Below are 13906 nucleotides of genomic sequence, written 5' to 3'. Positions count from 1 at the left end.
TTTCACCCCCCCCCCCCCCCCGACTTAAAAAGCTTAACTATCCCAAGGACTGAGACAGAAGAGAGAAGATGAGTTCAGCTAGTCCATAGGATGTATATCACCCCGAAACACTTTATAATTGCAGTAAAAATGCATAAAAAATTGTACGTCAATGTCTGGGAGGAGAGGTGATGGTCATCTGTTTAGCTATTTAACTCGCAGAGAAGATAGTTCATCGCTCTAGCCATCTGGCATACATGCACCAGTAAGATAAGTTAAGCAACAGTAACATCTGGAGACCTTCATTCACTGTGCACTAGGCTTCACTTCCAGCCAGCGTACACGGAATTCTCCGAGGAATCGTTCCACCTCAACTAAAATGGCCCTGGTCAAAAAATCAGTTTGAGGCCCAATAAAAACGGATAAAATTGATGGGATCGCTAGAGAGCACAGGAAGGGTACAGGCAGGGTGACCGGCTGCTGCATCTCGCAGGACAGTGACTGCTGTAGCCTAATCAAAGAGAGGAAGGGTTGGGAAGGCCGCCCTCTTCAGCCCCCTGCACACCGTTGCTGCCTTTCGACTTTCACAGCCGCTTCTTTGTACTTAACATTTTCCCCAAATATTCGGAGTGCTTTGAGGAGGTACCTCTATGTTGTAAGTACTCGTACAACCTTCAGAACCTGCCTGGAGGAGGGATGCAGCCGAGAACTACCATCGGACAACAGAAGGGAGCTTTCAGGACAGAGTCATTACTGTTGACATTGATTTTACGCTTTTTGTAGACGCGAGAATCATAAATGGAGACATCTGCTTGGTCAGGTTTCCGTTGCGAGTCAAAAGAGAAGCAATTCTTAAAGCTGCAATGGAAACAGAATTCGTAGGACATCATAATTAGATCATCTAGAGTTGCTAACTTGTGGAACGCTTGCTTCATGTTGTGGTGTGAGACATGGGCCTTTGTTCCACGGGGTGATGGAGTTGCATCCTATCCTACTTATCCTACTGGGTCGCGGGGGGTCCGGAGGCCTATCCCGGAGGCACGAGGCAGGGAACAACCCAGGATGGGGGGCCAGCCCATCGCAGGGCACACTCACACACCATTCACTCACACATGCACACCTACGGGTAATTTAGTAACTCCAATTAGCCTCAGCATGTTTTTGGACTGTGGGGGGGGAAACCCCACACTGACATGGGGAGAACATGCAGACTCCGCACACATGTGACCCAGGCGGAGACTCGAACCCGGGTCTCAGACATGTGAGGCAACAGTGCTAACCACTGCACCACCATGCCGCCCCCCTATTCATCATTAACGAAGAAATTTCCAGAACTCCAGTCCATGGGATACATTTTTGAGAAAAAAAAAAAGGACTGAGTTTTGGAAATTTGATCTCCAATTTCACTCTGTCAACTTTTGCTTATAATATTGATTTTTCACTGAGAGCTTTTTCTTCACACACCTACCCATGGCGGCCACAAACTTCAGAGTGTGCTAACAGGCTGCAGGCTGTTCTGCAGCAGACGAGGAGGAAGAGGAGGAGAAGAGATGAAGGAATGCTGACCTGCTGGGGGAATGGGTGCCGTTTCCCAGCAATGAGGCTGCTGCTGTCAGCCACGTTTCAGCTTTTTGTTGTTGTTTTCTAGGCCCTGGTCAGCTTTCATCATCCTGACAAACAGTCCGCCTCACCTCCGCAGCTGCCAGCCAAATTTAATGGGGGGGAAATCGATCATATTTTAGCTGCGAGTGAGAAATTGTGTCCCGTGGGGCTTCTTTAGAAGAAAGTTCCAAACCCCTTTTGGAATCTATCAGTCTGGTTCTCTAAATATTTTTCTACGCTAGTGGTATAGAAGAAGCCCCCTGGTTACCCGCTTTCGGTTATCTTCCCAGCTCTGATTGGTGGTGATCCTGCGTCCATATGCCACGCGTGCTGTGATTTGCAAACTTTCATATTATGAAATTGATTAATGGGGAGGGGGGTGGCTCGCCCTGTTGCGTCCCCTGTTTCCTGTCAAGCGTTGAGCCGACGGCAGAAAGCAAAGCCCCGCACTTGACAGGTGCCTCGACCTCCGCCGCCTGGCCTCCCCCGAGTGTCTAATGACGCCGCCGCCGGAGCAGCATTGTCACTTGGCTGTCACACTGCAGTCACGTCACAAACCGCCACGCCTGTGTTTATCTATCAGTCCCATTGTGAGTGTCACCCGCACGGTGCTCTCCTTTTGAGAGGCTTATGGAAGCAGTGAGTCTGTCTGTCTGGTTTATTTTTGGACTTAGACGCACTTGACCAGAAGCCAGTGTGACTCTTTGACAGGTTTTTTTATTTATTTATTTTTTATCATTATTTTTGTCTCGGTGGCTAATTGACTCTCACTCCACGTGCAGATCTGGACCTGCGCTACTTCTGGAGCTGGAGCCGTTTTGAAGACTACCTCCTCTTCTGCTTCGTCTTCATGGTGTTCTGTGCCTTCGTCACCTTCCTCTTCCTCGACTCGACGCTGTTCGTGGAGTCCCTGGGCTCACTGGCGCTTCTCTTTGAGGCCATGCTCGGCCTGCCCCAGCTGCTGCAGAACTTCCAGAACCGCTCCACCCGGGGCATGAGGTGAGGCCCGCTTCTGGCTGTGTGCCCGAGGTGTGACGACGCGCGGCGACACCAGAGCACTGCTCTGCAAAATGTGCCAGCGCTTCCGACTGGGGAAATTACCGTCAAAAGGAAAAGGCCTTAACAGAGAGAATGTGTCATTTAAGTCCCATCCATCTATTTTACAAACTGCATATCCTTCTGGATCGCGGGGGGTCCGGAGCCTATCCCGGAAGCTACGGGCACAAGGTGGGGAGCAACCCAGGATGGGGGACCAGCCCATCACAGGGCGCACACACACACCAGTCACTCACACATGCACACCTATGGGCAATTCACTTATTAATTACTTCACAGGCGCCATTTTATTATTGGGATGCGAAAGAGACCCAGCTGGCAGCAGGAATAGCCTTTGCAATGAGATCCTGTAACACCTTTTACAGTGAGATATGCGGTCCTGTAACACCTTTTACGGTAAGATATCCGGTCCTGTAACACCTTTTACAGTGAGATATGCGGTCCTGTAACACCTTTTACGGTAAGATATCCGGTCCTGTAACACCTTTTACGGTAAGATATCCGGTCCTGTAACACCTTTTACAGTGAGATATGCGGTCCTGTAACACCTTTTACGGTAAGATATGCGGTCCTGTAACACCTTTTACGGTGAGATATCCGGTCCTGTAACACCTTTTACAGTGAGATATGCGGTCCTGTAACACCTTTTACGGTAAGATATGCGGTCCTGTAACACCTTTTACGGTGAGATATCCGGTCCTGTAACACCTTTTACGGTGAGATATGCGGTCCTGTAACACCTTTTACGGTGAGATATCCGGTCCTGTAGTGCCTTTTGCAGAGAGATATCCGGTCCTGTAACGCCCTTTGCAGTGAGATATCCGGTCTTGTAACACCCTTTACAGTAAGATATCCGGTCCTGTAATGCCCTTTGCAGTGCGATATCCGGTCCTATAATGCCCTTTTACAGTGAGATGTCCGATCCTGTAATGCCCTTTACAGTGAGATATCCTGTCCTGTAATGAATTTTTGCAGGGAGATATCTGGTCCTCTAATGCTCTTTTACAGTGAAATATCCAGTCCTGTAATGCCCTTTACAGGCCGATATCTGGTCCAGTAATGCCAGAAGGTCTTGGAACACAGGACAGCTTTTAATGTCTTAATATCCCTAGAGGAAGAGACAGCGTGGTCATCCAGCAAATAGCCTCAATCAGAACGTGGTTGACTTTATTCCTCCATTCCTCTTACACTCCATTATGCTTTATAAACTCAAGGACACAGACACGCTCATATCTGGTTTGTTGAAAAACAAGTTTCCATAATTACACATTTCGGTCATAATAATTAAAAACCATTAACTCCTGGTAATGACCTCCGTTAATATTTTATGTGCGGAGCCCTCGAAGGCATGGAGTGATGATGTCATTGGAAATCCCCAGGGCCATGTCATAAGTGTCTCCTTCATGCCCGCACAGGGAAGTCCCTTCAAGGGCAACCCGAATGCTCCACATTCCCACCCCCAGTCCCTAAACATAACCTATTGCAAACACTGCTGACCACCCTTACACTAGGGCATCGTGCTTGGGGTCTTAATGATACAGGGCTCAGCCCAGCAGGGGTCCAGGGGAGAGACAGTGAAGCGGGCCTTGCTGACAGTGCTGCACCCCTCCCCCCCTTTGCTCCCCTCATTTCTTCAGTAGTTCTGCCTGGTGCATTTCCTCATCTAACAGAGCTGAAAATAGCCAGCCTACCCCTGGGACCCCAAGCTGCTGTGTGTGTACGTATGGCTCTAAGAGTAACTGCCTAAGTATGAAAACTTGTGTGTGTATGTGGCACGGTCCTGCCTGCCACTGCACGCGTGTGTGTATGTGGCACGGTCCTGCCTGCCACTGCACGCGTGTATATGTGGCACGGTCCTGCCTGCCACTGCACGCGTGTGTGTATGTGGCACGGTCCTGCCTGCCACTGCACGCGTGTATATGTGGCACGGTCCTGCCTGCCAGTGCAAATCAGTGAATTTGCATGTCGATGCTTGTTACCAAGAATTAATTTCAATACCTAGATTTCCTGTTTGTAGAACAGTACTAAATAAAGTCTATGTTGTACTACAGCATTTTCCAAACCGCTTATCCTACTGGGTCGCGGGGGGTCAGGAGCCTATCCCGGAAGCAATGGGCACGAGGCAGGGAACAACCCAGGATGGGGGGCCAGCCCATCGCAGGGCACACTCACACACCATACACTTACACATGCATTCCTACGGGCAATTCAGCAAGTCCAATTAGCCTCAGCATGTTTTTGGACTGTGGGGGGAAACCGGAGTACCCGGAGGAAACCCCACGACGACATAGGGAGAACATGCAAACTCCACACACGCGACCCAGGCGGAGATTCGAACCCGGGTCCCAGAGGTGTGAGGCAACAGTGCTAACCACTGCACCACCATGCCGCCCCTACTACAGCACTTCTGAAAGTCAATTGTGTAATAAATCTGTAAACCACGCAGTAGTGTGACTGAATCGCTTCTGTGAATAACGCACGTAGCGTGCTGCAACAAGTGTAAAGAAGTCAGTGCGTAATCTGTGCGTCAGAGCCAGAGTGTGACTCGTGTGTTTGTATCGCCTGGTCCCCTCTGTCCCGATGTAGGTGATGAAGATGATATTTCCAAACAGGCTGAAACACCCCCCCCCCCATGGGATTTTTACTTGGCCCCCCCTTTTTTCTCACATCCATGCACAAGCGTGGGGGAGCTGGTTGCCCACAGTAGCACTGCACATCCAGAGGAACGCCCTTTCTTACTCTTAGGCATTAGGGGCTTAGCGTCATTGTGGGGTGATGATTCCTACCCCTTGCCGTTCCCCAGGGCATTGCCGATTCTTTATCGCCCCGTTACGGTTATCGTTATGGTCCCTGTACCTCCGGTAGCGTGAGAGCCGTCATTAAGGTTGTCCCGTGTTCGCGCCCCTAATCCTTTAGTAATTAACCCCTGTACCCTGCCCCCTGTGAGGCCACACACAGGAAATGAGGCATACATGTCAGTCCGCAGGCCACGTCACCACTGGACCGCAGCATCCAGCTCAGTGGCTCTGTCTGGCATGTGGGGAGGGGGACGGAGGGCGGCGATGATGGCTGAAAGGCTGTGACGACGTGGGGGCACCCAGATTCGTCAGGGGTGTTCGGAAGGGGGAGCGGCCTCGCACCCTGGTCAATCGTGCATCAGGGTCAGTGAGGTGTGATGGTTCCCACAGTCATCCGGAGGTGCACGGCACCCGAAATGCACCCGGGCTCCAGCCCTGCAGCCCTCCGTTAATGGCTGGGTCTCCACTTATCAAACGGCATTGCCTGATTGGACACGGGGTGGCGAGGGGTGGTAGGGCACAGCGGGGTGGGCAGAGGGGCTAATGCTGCGCTGAAATCAGTGGAATTATTTAAACCTCCCTCAGGCCAGCCTGGCAAAGAGGAATGAGCACAGGGAAGCCAGAGAGTTAGGAGGTAGGGGGAAGTGCGGGGCTGGGGCTGGGGGGGAGACACTGCAGGCAGGTGGGTGGGGGGGGGGGGTGGTGTTTTCTCTGATGAGTGCTGTGGGCGCTGACAGACGGGGCAGATGCCTGGTGCTATCACTCACGCTAATTCGCTAATACGCTAACACATCTGCACTGGACTCTGCCTGAAGGGAACAGTGCCTCAAATAAGCAGCTCGTTTGGCTCGAGTGGGGGTCTTTGGAGGAATTCTTCCCCCCACCAACCCACACCATAGAGTATCGGTTCATAACCCTGCCAGTCTGTTCCAGGAGTATAGATCTGATGTATGTGTTTCTTCCCGGGCACCTCGTGGCATTGGGCTTTATGGGTGATTTTTCCATCTACTGGCACTGGAACCAGGCTTCTAATGCATTATGGAGCTGTGATCTGCAGTTAGAGCCATTCACAGCTTCGGCAGATGTCAGCATTGCATTTTTTTATATTATCCATGCATAAACAGAGGGTGGTCTGTGTATGAGTATCTCGGGGGGTCTTTTTTAGACACAGACACACCATTTAGTGGTCAGCAGACTCTCTGGACCTGGTGTCAACGTCAAGGCCTGTGGGCCCTAAATGACCCCAGCCTTATTTCCTGGGCCCACGTGAATTGATGAAGGTTATAATCCAGCCTGCCGGATTACTCTGGAATACAGCCCCATAGATTTGAAAAATCCTGCATTACAGTTTTAAGAGTAAGAAATGGTTGTTATTTTTAGTTTTTCCATTGGTGCAGGGACCAGAGTGCTGAAAGAGTATAATATGGGGCTGCTCTGTCAGACTGGTCACAGTGCTGATAAACATGCGTGCTCCGAATAGCAGCGACGCAGTCGTGAGAGCCGGCCGGCCGGCCGCCGTAAATGGAGCTTGCAGTTTATGAGGACGTGCAGGCTGAGTGCGGCGGAAACCATGAGCTACCACCAGCATGAGGTCTGCTGAGAAAGACCTTTACAGGCAGGGTTTCAGGTAGACTTGGCCGGTATTATGTTAAAATAGCATACCACGGTATTTGGGGTATACTGCTGTATTTTCATTTGGTCGAATTTCACAGGAGCACCATGCCCACGATGCATCTCATCTATTTTTAGCTGTTTTCTTTTGATTAACTACGTAAACTGAATGTTACGTTTACGTAGGAAAACTCAGAGCACTTTGCAGAACCAATGGGAGCCACTTCAACCCCTACCACTGTGTAGTACCTGGAACCACACAGACAACAGGATGGGCTAACCTGTTAGCTGCAGTGTCCCTGTCACTGCACTGGAGCACTGGGGTCCACACAGACAACAGGATGGGCTAACCTGTTAGCTGCAGTGTCACTGCACTGGAGCACTGGGGTCCACACAGACAACAGGATGGGCTAACTTGTTAGCCGCAGTGTTCCTGTCACTGCACTGGAGCACTGGGGTCCACACAGACAACAGGGTGGGCTAACCTGTTAGCTGCAGTGTCCCTGTCACTGCACTGGAGCACTGGTGTCCACACAGACAACAGGATGGGCTAACCTGTTAGCTGCAGTGTCCCTGTCACTGCACTGGAGCACTGGGGTCCACACAGACAACAGGATGGGCTAACCTGTTAGCTGCAGTGTCACTGCACTGGAGCACTGGGGTCCACACAGACAACAGGATGGGCTAACCTGTTAGCTGCAGAGTCACTGCCCTGGAGCACTGGGGTCCACACAGACAACAGGATGGGCTAACCTGTTAGCTGCAGTGTCCCTGTCACTGCACTGGAGCACTGGGGTCCACACAGACAACAGGATGGACTAACCTGTTAGCTGCAGTGTCCCTGTCACTGCACTGGAGCACTGGGGTCCACATAGACAACAGAATGGGCTAACCTGTTAGCTGCAGTGTCCCTGTCACTGCACTGGAGCACTGGTGTCCACATAGACAACAGAATGGGCTAACCTGTTAGCTGCAGTGTCCCTGTCACTGCACTGGAGCACTGGGATCCACATAGACAACAGGATGGGCTAACCTGTTAGCTGCAGTGTCCCTGTCACTGCACTGGAGCACTGTGGTCCACACAGACAACAGGATGGGCTAACCTTCTGCCCACACCAGCACCTCTTCAGGCAGCAAGCCTGCTTTCTAAGTTGGTCTCCTATCCAACTACTCTCCAGGCCCCAAACCTGCTTAGTTTCAGAGTGAGGAAGATCACAAATTGGCATTATACCTGTAATCGCATGTTAATTATCACCTACAGTTATCTTCCATATATTTCTTGATGTTAATCTTTATAAGGGAAAAACCTCCTGCAGACTAAACAAGAAAAAAGCATTCTAGGAGGATCCCCCTGTAGTGGATGATGTCAGTCCGAATGTTACCAGTGTTGGAAATGTGTCACTATCCTGCTAACTCTCAAGACCCATCTGTCCCAGAAACACCTCTGCCACCCTAATCCCACTGCATGTTCTCTGAATATTCTTAATGCTGCACATTGTCTGCGCATTGAACAGTTCCACTTGGTTCTTACTCTCTCTGAAATCACTGCCTTCACTGGAAGCTCAACCTAGCTACACTTGTCTAGTCAACTCCTTAATAGCTGTATGTTTGTACTGTGCTACAGTATCGCCATCACTTGTACATTATGTTGGACAATGAACGACTGAATGAATGAATGTAAATGTATTACTCATGGATCGATACACTTGCGTTCCGATTGGACCAAATGTTGACCCAAAAGAGTTTGATACTATGGAGACCATTAGTCACAGTCACAGGCTGATTGGTCAGGCTGAGGAAGATGGACATTGGCTCATCTCAGGCTTTGTGTTCATTGGTGGATGCACTTCCTTAACTCCATCCCTCTGAAATAATATCCACAGTCTTCATTTATATGGAGTATATTTAGTAGCATACAAATATTTGCATTTAGTATGGAAGGGATGTTATGAGATGTTCATGAGAATCTCACCCAGCATGTTGTTAAAATTTTAGTAGTTTGTGTTTTCAACAATGAAGGTGATCTGGCACATTGTTAATGTGGCAGAATGTTGTCTGGTATCCTCCCATTATTTGTCTTTTATGGTTAGATTTTCTGCAGGAAGGAAGTAATAGTCGCCTCTCTGATCACTGTCATCTGGTTACGGAGAGCAGGAGGTACTGTACGCTCATCGTGACCGTCAGTGTGCGTTCAGAAGGGTAGCTGAGTAATTGGTGGTTCTCTGGTGGGCAGGAGGAATTTCACCCAAACAAGACTGCAGATTAATGGTGTTGAATCATTTCAGGCTCAGTCACTGCGAGCTGACAGCCTGAGACAGTGCAACGCAATCGGGGCGGCGTTTTCCTGATGAAAAGCGGCAGTGATTCAGTGCAGTGGATCTCCTGCAGTGTGTTGTTTTAACACCTCCCCGTGAACCTGTGTGTTATGTTTCTCACACCCGGTGTAAAAAAATCCACCAACGACATCTATTTTTCACTAAATGTAAGGGAAGAAACCATTGGACTGATTGTGCGAACTCTGTTCTCAAGACACTATTTTACCAGCATATATATTTTTTACTTTTGGTTTTGTTATGATTTATTTATGTGGCAGAATATGAGAACATAATTATCTAATAAATCAGATTTCCTTCATCATGATTTACATACAAGCTGAGTTAATGATTAAGTTGAAATAAATATTTTTCATTTGCAGCCCTAAATCTAGGGATTTTTTTTTTTTTACATAAACCATTTTATTTATCGTGCCTTGCATTTACTCCTCTCTGCTGCGTATCTTCTATTTATTCTTTATCTGTAATTATTAATTGTCTGTTGTCAAGTAGCAAGCTGTGCCGAGAAAACATTACATCAGCCTTGGTCGTGTGGTAATAAAAATTCTGATTTTGATATACAGTTACTGTTACTTTGTGTTCTCTGAATGCTTTCTGAATTATTGATAAATCCAGAGCACACATTTTGAAAGCATATCACAGTAAATCCTCCTGCGACGTTTAGCATGTGGCACAGATCGACATCCTGGAACGTGCTCGGGTCAAAGGTCACCTTCATTCTTCAGAGACGCCTGCTTTCCTGACAGCTGTCCTGACGCTCTTCTGCTCCTCTTCACCGCTCTGTCTGACTCCTCTTGTCTCTCTGTCGCATTTCTCTGCCCTCCCTTCTGCATTCCTGAATTTGCAAGGACCCGCCTTGTAACTCAGTGTAATCCCACCCCGACAGACCATAAAACTGGAGGTAGGGTAGGGTGTGGCTGAGCAGATTGGGATACTCTGCTTATGATGAGAAAGTCACCAGTTCACATTCAAGCTGCAGAGTGGAATTTACACGTTGGGCCCTTCAGCAAAGCCCTTAACCAGTCATCTGAAACATGTACATCACTTCCAATAAAGGCATCCGCTAAATAAATAAAATGTATTGAGATCAATGATTTACATCTAGATCTTTGTTACGGGGGGGGGGGGGGGGGGGTTTCTGGCAAAACAATCCTAGTCTTCTTTTTAATGAGCCTGTGAACTAGGAATAGTCTCTTTTGGGACTAATGTCCCACAGCCTACTGAACAGTCACACGCAGTCTCTTCCACACACCCGGCCCAGATGAAGGTGTCAGGTGGGATATGCCCACTGGGGGCTCTTGTCAGGAGAATAAAGGACACAGGCCTCTCTTGGGCCTATCGGCGTCCTTTGTACTGACATGTCGCTGTCAGCACTCCCAATCGATACTGTGACCGCTTTTCACCAATGACGTTGCAACGCTAACCTGCTTCAGTTGCTTGTCTCCCTGTTCCCTGCGCTTGTCAGCAGCCAACAGACATCACCCTGGGCTGGTCTAGGCCTCATATCTCAGGTCAGGCCTTCTGCCCGCGGGGCTAAGTAACCAACAGCGCCTGTGATTAATGTGAGTCTTATCTGCCGGGACTCTCCTCTCCATTGTTATTTGCACCTCAGTGACGTCGAATTCTCGGCTCCTCTTTTATCTCCGTTCTGAGTGACTGGAGCTGCCCTTACGCTAATGACCTGTTCCGTTAATCAGCTCATTAACGCTTCCTCTTCCGTAATGAAGTTGGCTGTGTGATGTGTTGAAAGGGAGGCCGTTCCGTCATCTCCGAGCGAACTGGAAATTCTCAACGGAGACTTAAGGAATATAAAATTAATACTTAGCATTCCAGAGGAGGCTACATAGTGGTGACCAAATGAAAGCTCTCTTGTGGAGGATTTTGATTGAGGTGACGAGAGTCAAAGGGAATGACTGATTGTCTGGTGGAGTTGATTGTATGCAGAAGGGAGCATCTCCTGCTTATGCTGTCTAGCTCTGCAACAGAACCCTCATCCAGAGCAAGTTAAATACTCACAGATGGTCAGTAGATTAATTTAGCTGCTTCATAAAACTTCGTTTCTGTCCCTTGGCTTGATTCCTGTCTAGGAAAGGCCATGAATAGAAGGTATGTGTTCTCAGATTTCATCCCAAGTCTCTCTCAGAAGATCTACAGCAAGAATGCAGCCTGCCCTTAATTCCCTTGATGTCTCTAAAATATAGTGCAATTTTCGTCATGTCACAACAGCGTGTCGTGCTTCTTTCTGGTAGAGCTATGCTGTGACTTTCAGGCATAAAATGTTATTTGTGTTGCAAGTACTTGATTTGCTTTGATTTAGTCATTTGTGATGGTCATCAGCTGCATTGGCTAGACTTCGATACATTCTGAATTTAATCTTATGATTTACATCATTTTAAATGATCTGTTCTGGGCCCTTCATAGGAAAATGTAATAAATGCTTCCTCTAATAGAAACCATGGCATTTATATCTTGTGCAGGAGATACTGAACAGTCTGAATCCCTCTCTGAACTCTGTTTTGGGGGATGACTTGCATATATACTGTCATATGCTATATATATATAATCCTATTTATTTATACAATGTGTGAATTTTCTAAGGTATTCAGTGGAATCAAGAAAATAAAGAAATAATAATTCTAAACTATAAATGTTTAGGGGGACAAACTCTGAGTTCCAGCCTTAAAGTCAGCATTGAGGAAAACCGCTCCATCGAGGGTCAAGCGAAATACGGATCAATGTGTGTCGGGGATTTCTGTCACAAACTGACATTTTGGAAAGTTCAGCACATAATACAAGACAAGCGGAGTGTGGCTCCGGTCACACTGTGAGGATTAGGAGGATGACACACCTGACTATAGGTGACGTTAATCCAGGGAGATGCTCCATGTCCCAGCATTAAGGATATTCTCAAAGAACCTTCTCTCTCTCTTTTTTACGCATTAGTGTGAAGATGGTGCTGCTTTGGATGGCTGGAGACGTCTTCAAGACGACGTACTTCATAATGAATGAGAGCCCCATGCAATTCTGGGTGTGTGGGCTGGTCCAGATCCTGGTGGATGTGGCGATCCTGCTGCAGGTGCTGTACTACGACCCGGAGACGAGGGGCAAGCTGTGATAAATGTGCATGGCAGCCAGGCCTTCCAGCAGCAGGGACATCACGAGGGTGTGATCCACCTTCACAGCTGCCCGCTAAAGTGCCTGAATTTTTTTTTATTTCTAAAAAAAATATTTTATTGTTACTGATGATGTATTATTATTGTATGCTTTTATTCCTAACTGGCCAATGAGCACGGTCCAGAAGGTGTCCAGTATCTGGTAAATATCAAGAAAAATGTTGTGTACTCCGTAAGATCAGCCTAAGACAAACAGGCATGTGCCTGTGTCGCAATAAGCCTTGTAATATAACAACAATCGGATGTATATAGAAAAAATATATCGGGTTAAAACTAATTGTATATCTGAAATTTTTCAGTGAATGTTCATCCAATGCAGGAACCTTTCCCCGGAAGCATGGGGCAGTAAGTGTGGTGATCCCAGGGTAAAATGCCACTCCTTGGGGCAATTAAAGTAAAATGGCAGAGTTATCAGTTTAGAGACTCTCTATGTCGTTCAGCTTTGGAAGAAAATCTGGAGATTTTTATTCTACATTATTTATTAAATCTGTTGAATAAATACTGAAGTGTGTCATCTTATTCTATTCCAACTACTATTCATTTTATAACTTAACTTTTCTTTTCAGTGATATTTAGAATATCCTATCGTGGAATTAAACTTTTTCTGGCAGTACCTGTCACTTTTATTAAAATGTATTTATTGTTGGCAAAACTTTTTATGCATTTAATTCATATTTCATAACTTTTATTATCTAATCATTTTTTAACTATTCCAACTGTAACAGCACCAGTTAAAAATTGAACACTGGTGTTGATTCTTGCTGAGGCAGTTCACTAGACGCCATGTTACGCCATGTTACCTCCATGTTACCTCCATGTTACGTCATGTTACCTCCATGTTACGTCATGTCACCTCCATGTTACCTCCATGTTACGTCATGTTACCTCCATGTTACGTCATGTTACCTCCATGTTACCTCCATGTTACCTCCATGTTACGTCATGTTACCTCCATGTTACCTCCATGTTACGCCATGTTACCTCCATGTTACGCCATGTTACCTCCATGTTACGCCATGTTACCTCCATGTTACTCCATGTTGCGCCATGTTACCTCCATGTTACGTCATGTTACCTCCATGTTACCTCCATGTTACTCCATGTTGCGCCATGTTACCTCCATGTTACGTCATGTTACCTCCATGTTACGCCATGTTACCTCCATGTTACGTCATGTTACCTCCATGTTACCTCCATGTTACCTCCATGTTGCGTCATGTTACCTCCATGTTACGTCATGTTACCTCCATGTTACATCATGTTACCTCCATGTTACTCCATGTTGCGCCATGTTACCTCCATGTTACCTCCATGTTACGTCATGTTACCTCCATGTTACCTCCATGTTACTCCA

General features: G+C 47.5%; 1 protein-coding gene and 3 long non-coding RNA genes across 6 annotated transcripts in view; 1 reads left to right on the top strand and 3 right to left on the bottom strand.

Annotated features, from left to right (window-relative positions):
• The window catches only part of si:dkey-246g23.2 (solute carrier family 66 member 2), a 30873-nt gene extending 17822 nt beyond the window's left edge, over positions 1–13051 (top strand). The window contains exons 4-5 of the mRNA XM_048972135.1: positions 2364–2580; positions 12323–13051. Of these exons, the coding sequence (XP_048828092.1) occupies positions 2364–2580; positions 12323–12494 (389 nt within the window). The 3' untranslated portion in view covers positions 12495–13051. The remainder of the gene's footprint in view (positions 1–2363; positions 2581–12322) is intronic.
• On the bottom strand, positions 2869–3448 carry LOC125705845 (uncharacterized). 2 transcript variants are annotated; one of them, XR_007381705.1, is made up of 4 exons: positions 3314–3448; positions 3154–3249; positions 3026–3121; positions 2869–2969 (listed from the first exon to the last, which is right to left on the bottom strand). It is a non-coding gene; the product is annotated as an uncharacterized LOC125705845 (long non-coding RNA). The 2 variants fall into 2 exon arrangements; XR_007381706.1 differs by having other exon boundaries at positions 3154–3281; positions 3314–3444.
• On the bottom strand, positions 7352–7974 carry LOC125705846 (uncharacterized). The gene is made up of 3 exons (XR_007381707.1): positions 7870–7974; positions 7602–7735; positions 7352–7397 (listed from the first exon to the last, which is right to left on the bottom strand). It is a non-coding gene; the product is annotated as an uncharacterized LOC125705846 (long non-coding RNA).
• A 240-nt stretch (positions 13052–13291) lies between the features above and the next one.
• LOC125705851 (uncharacterized) lies at positions 13292–13579 on the bottom strand. Of its 2 annotated transcripts, none has more exons than XR_007381712.1 (3): positions 13534–13579; positions 13438–13480; positions 13292–13384 (listed from the first exon to the last, which is right to left on the bottom strand). It is a non-coding gene; the product is annotated as an uncharacterized LOC125705851 (long non-coding RNA). The 2 variants fall into 2 exon arrangements; XR_007381711.1 differs by having other exon boundaries at positions 13513–13558.
• Between the last annotated feature and the right edge of the window lie 327 nt (positions 13580–13906).

Source organism: Brienomyrus brachyistius, chromosome 13, assembly GCF_023856365.1.
Source record: "Brienomyrus brachyistius isolate T26 chromosome 13, BBRACH_0.4, whole genome shotgun sequence".
Taxonomy (NCBI): Eukaryota; Metazoa; Chordata; class Actinopteri; order Osteoglossiformes; family Mormyridae; genus Brienomyrus; species Brienomyrus brachyistius.
The sequence above is the reverse complement of the archived record's forward strand: the minus strand, read 5'-3'. Positions and strand labels throughout refer to the sequence as shown.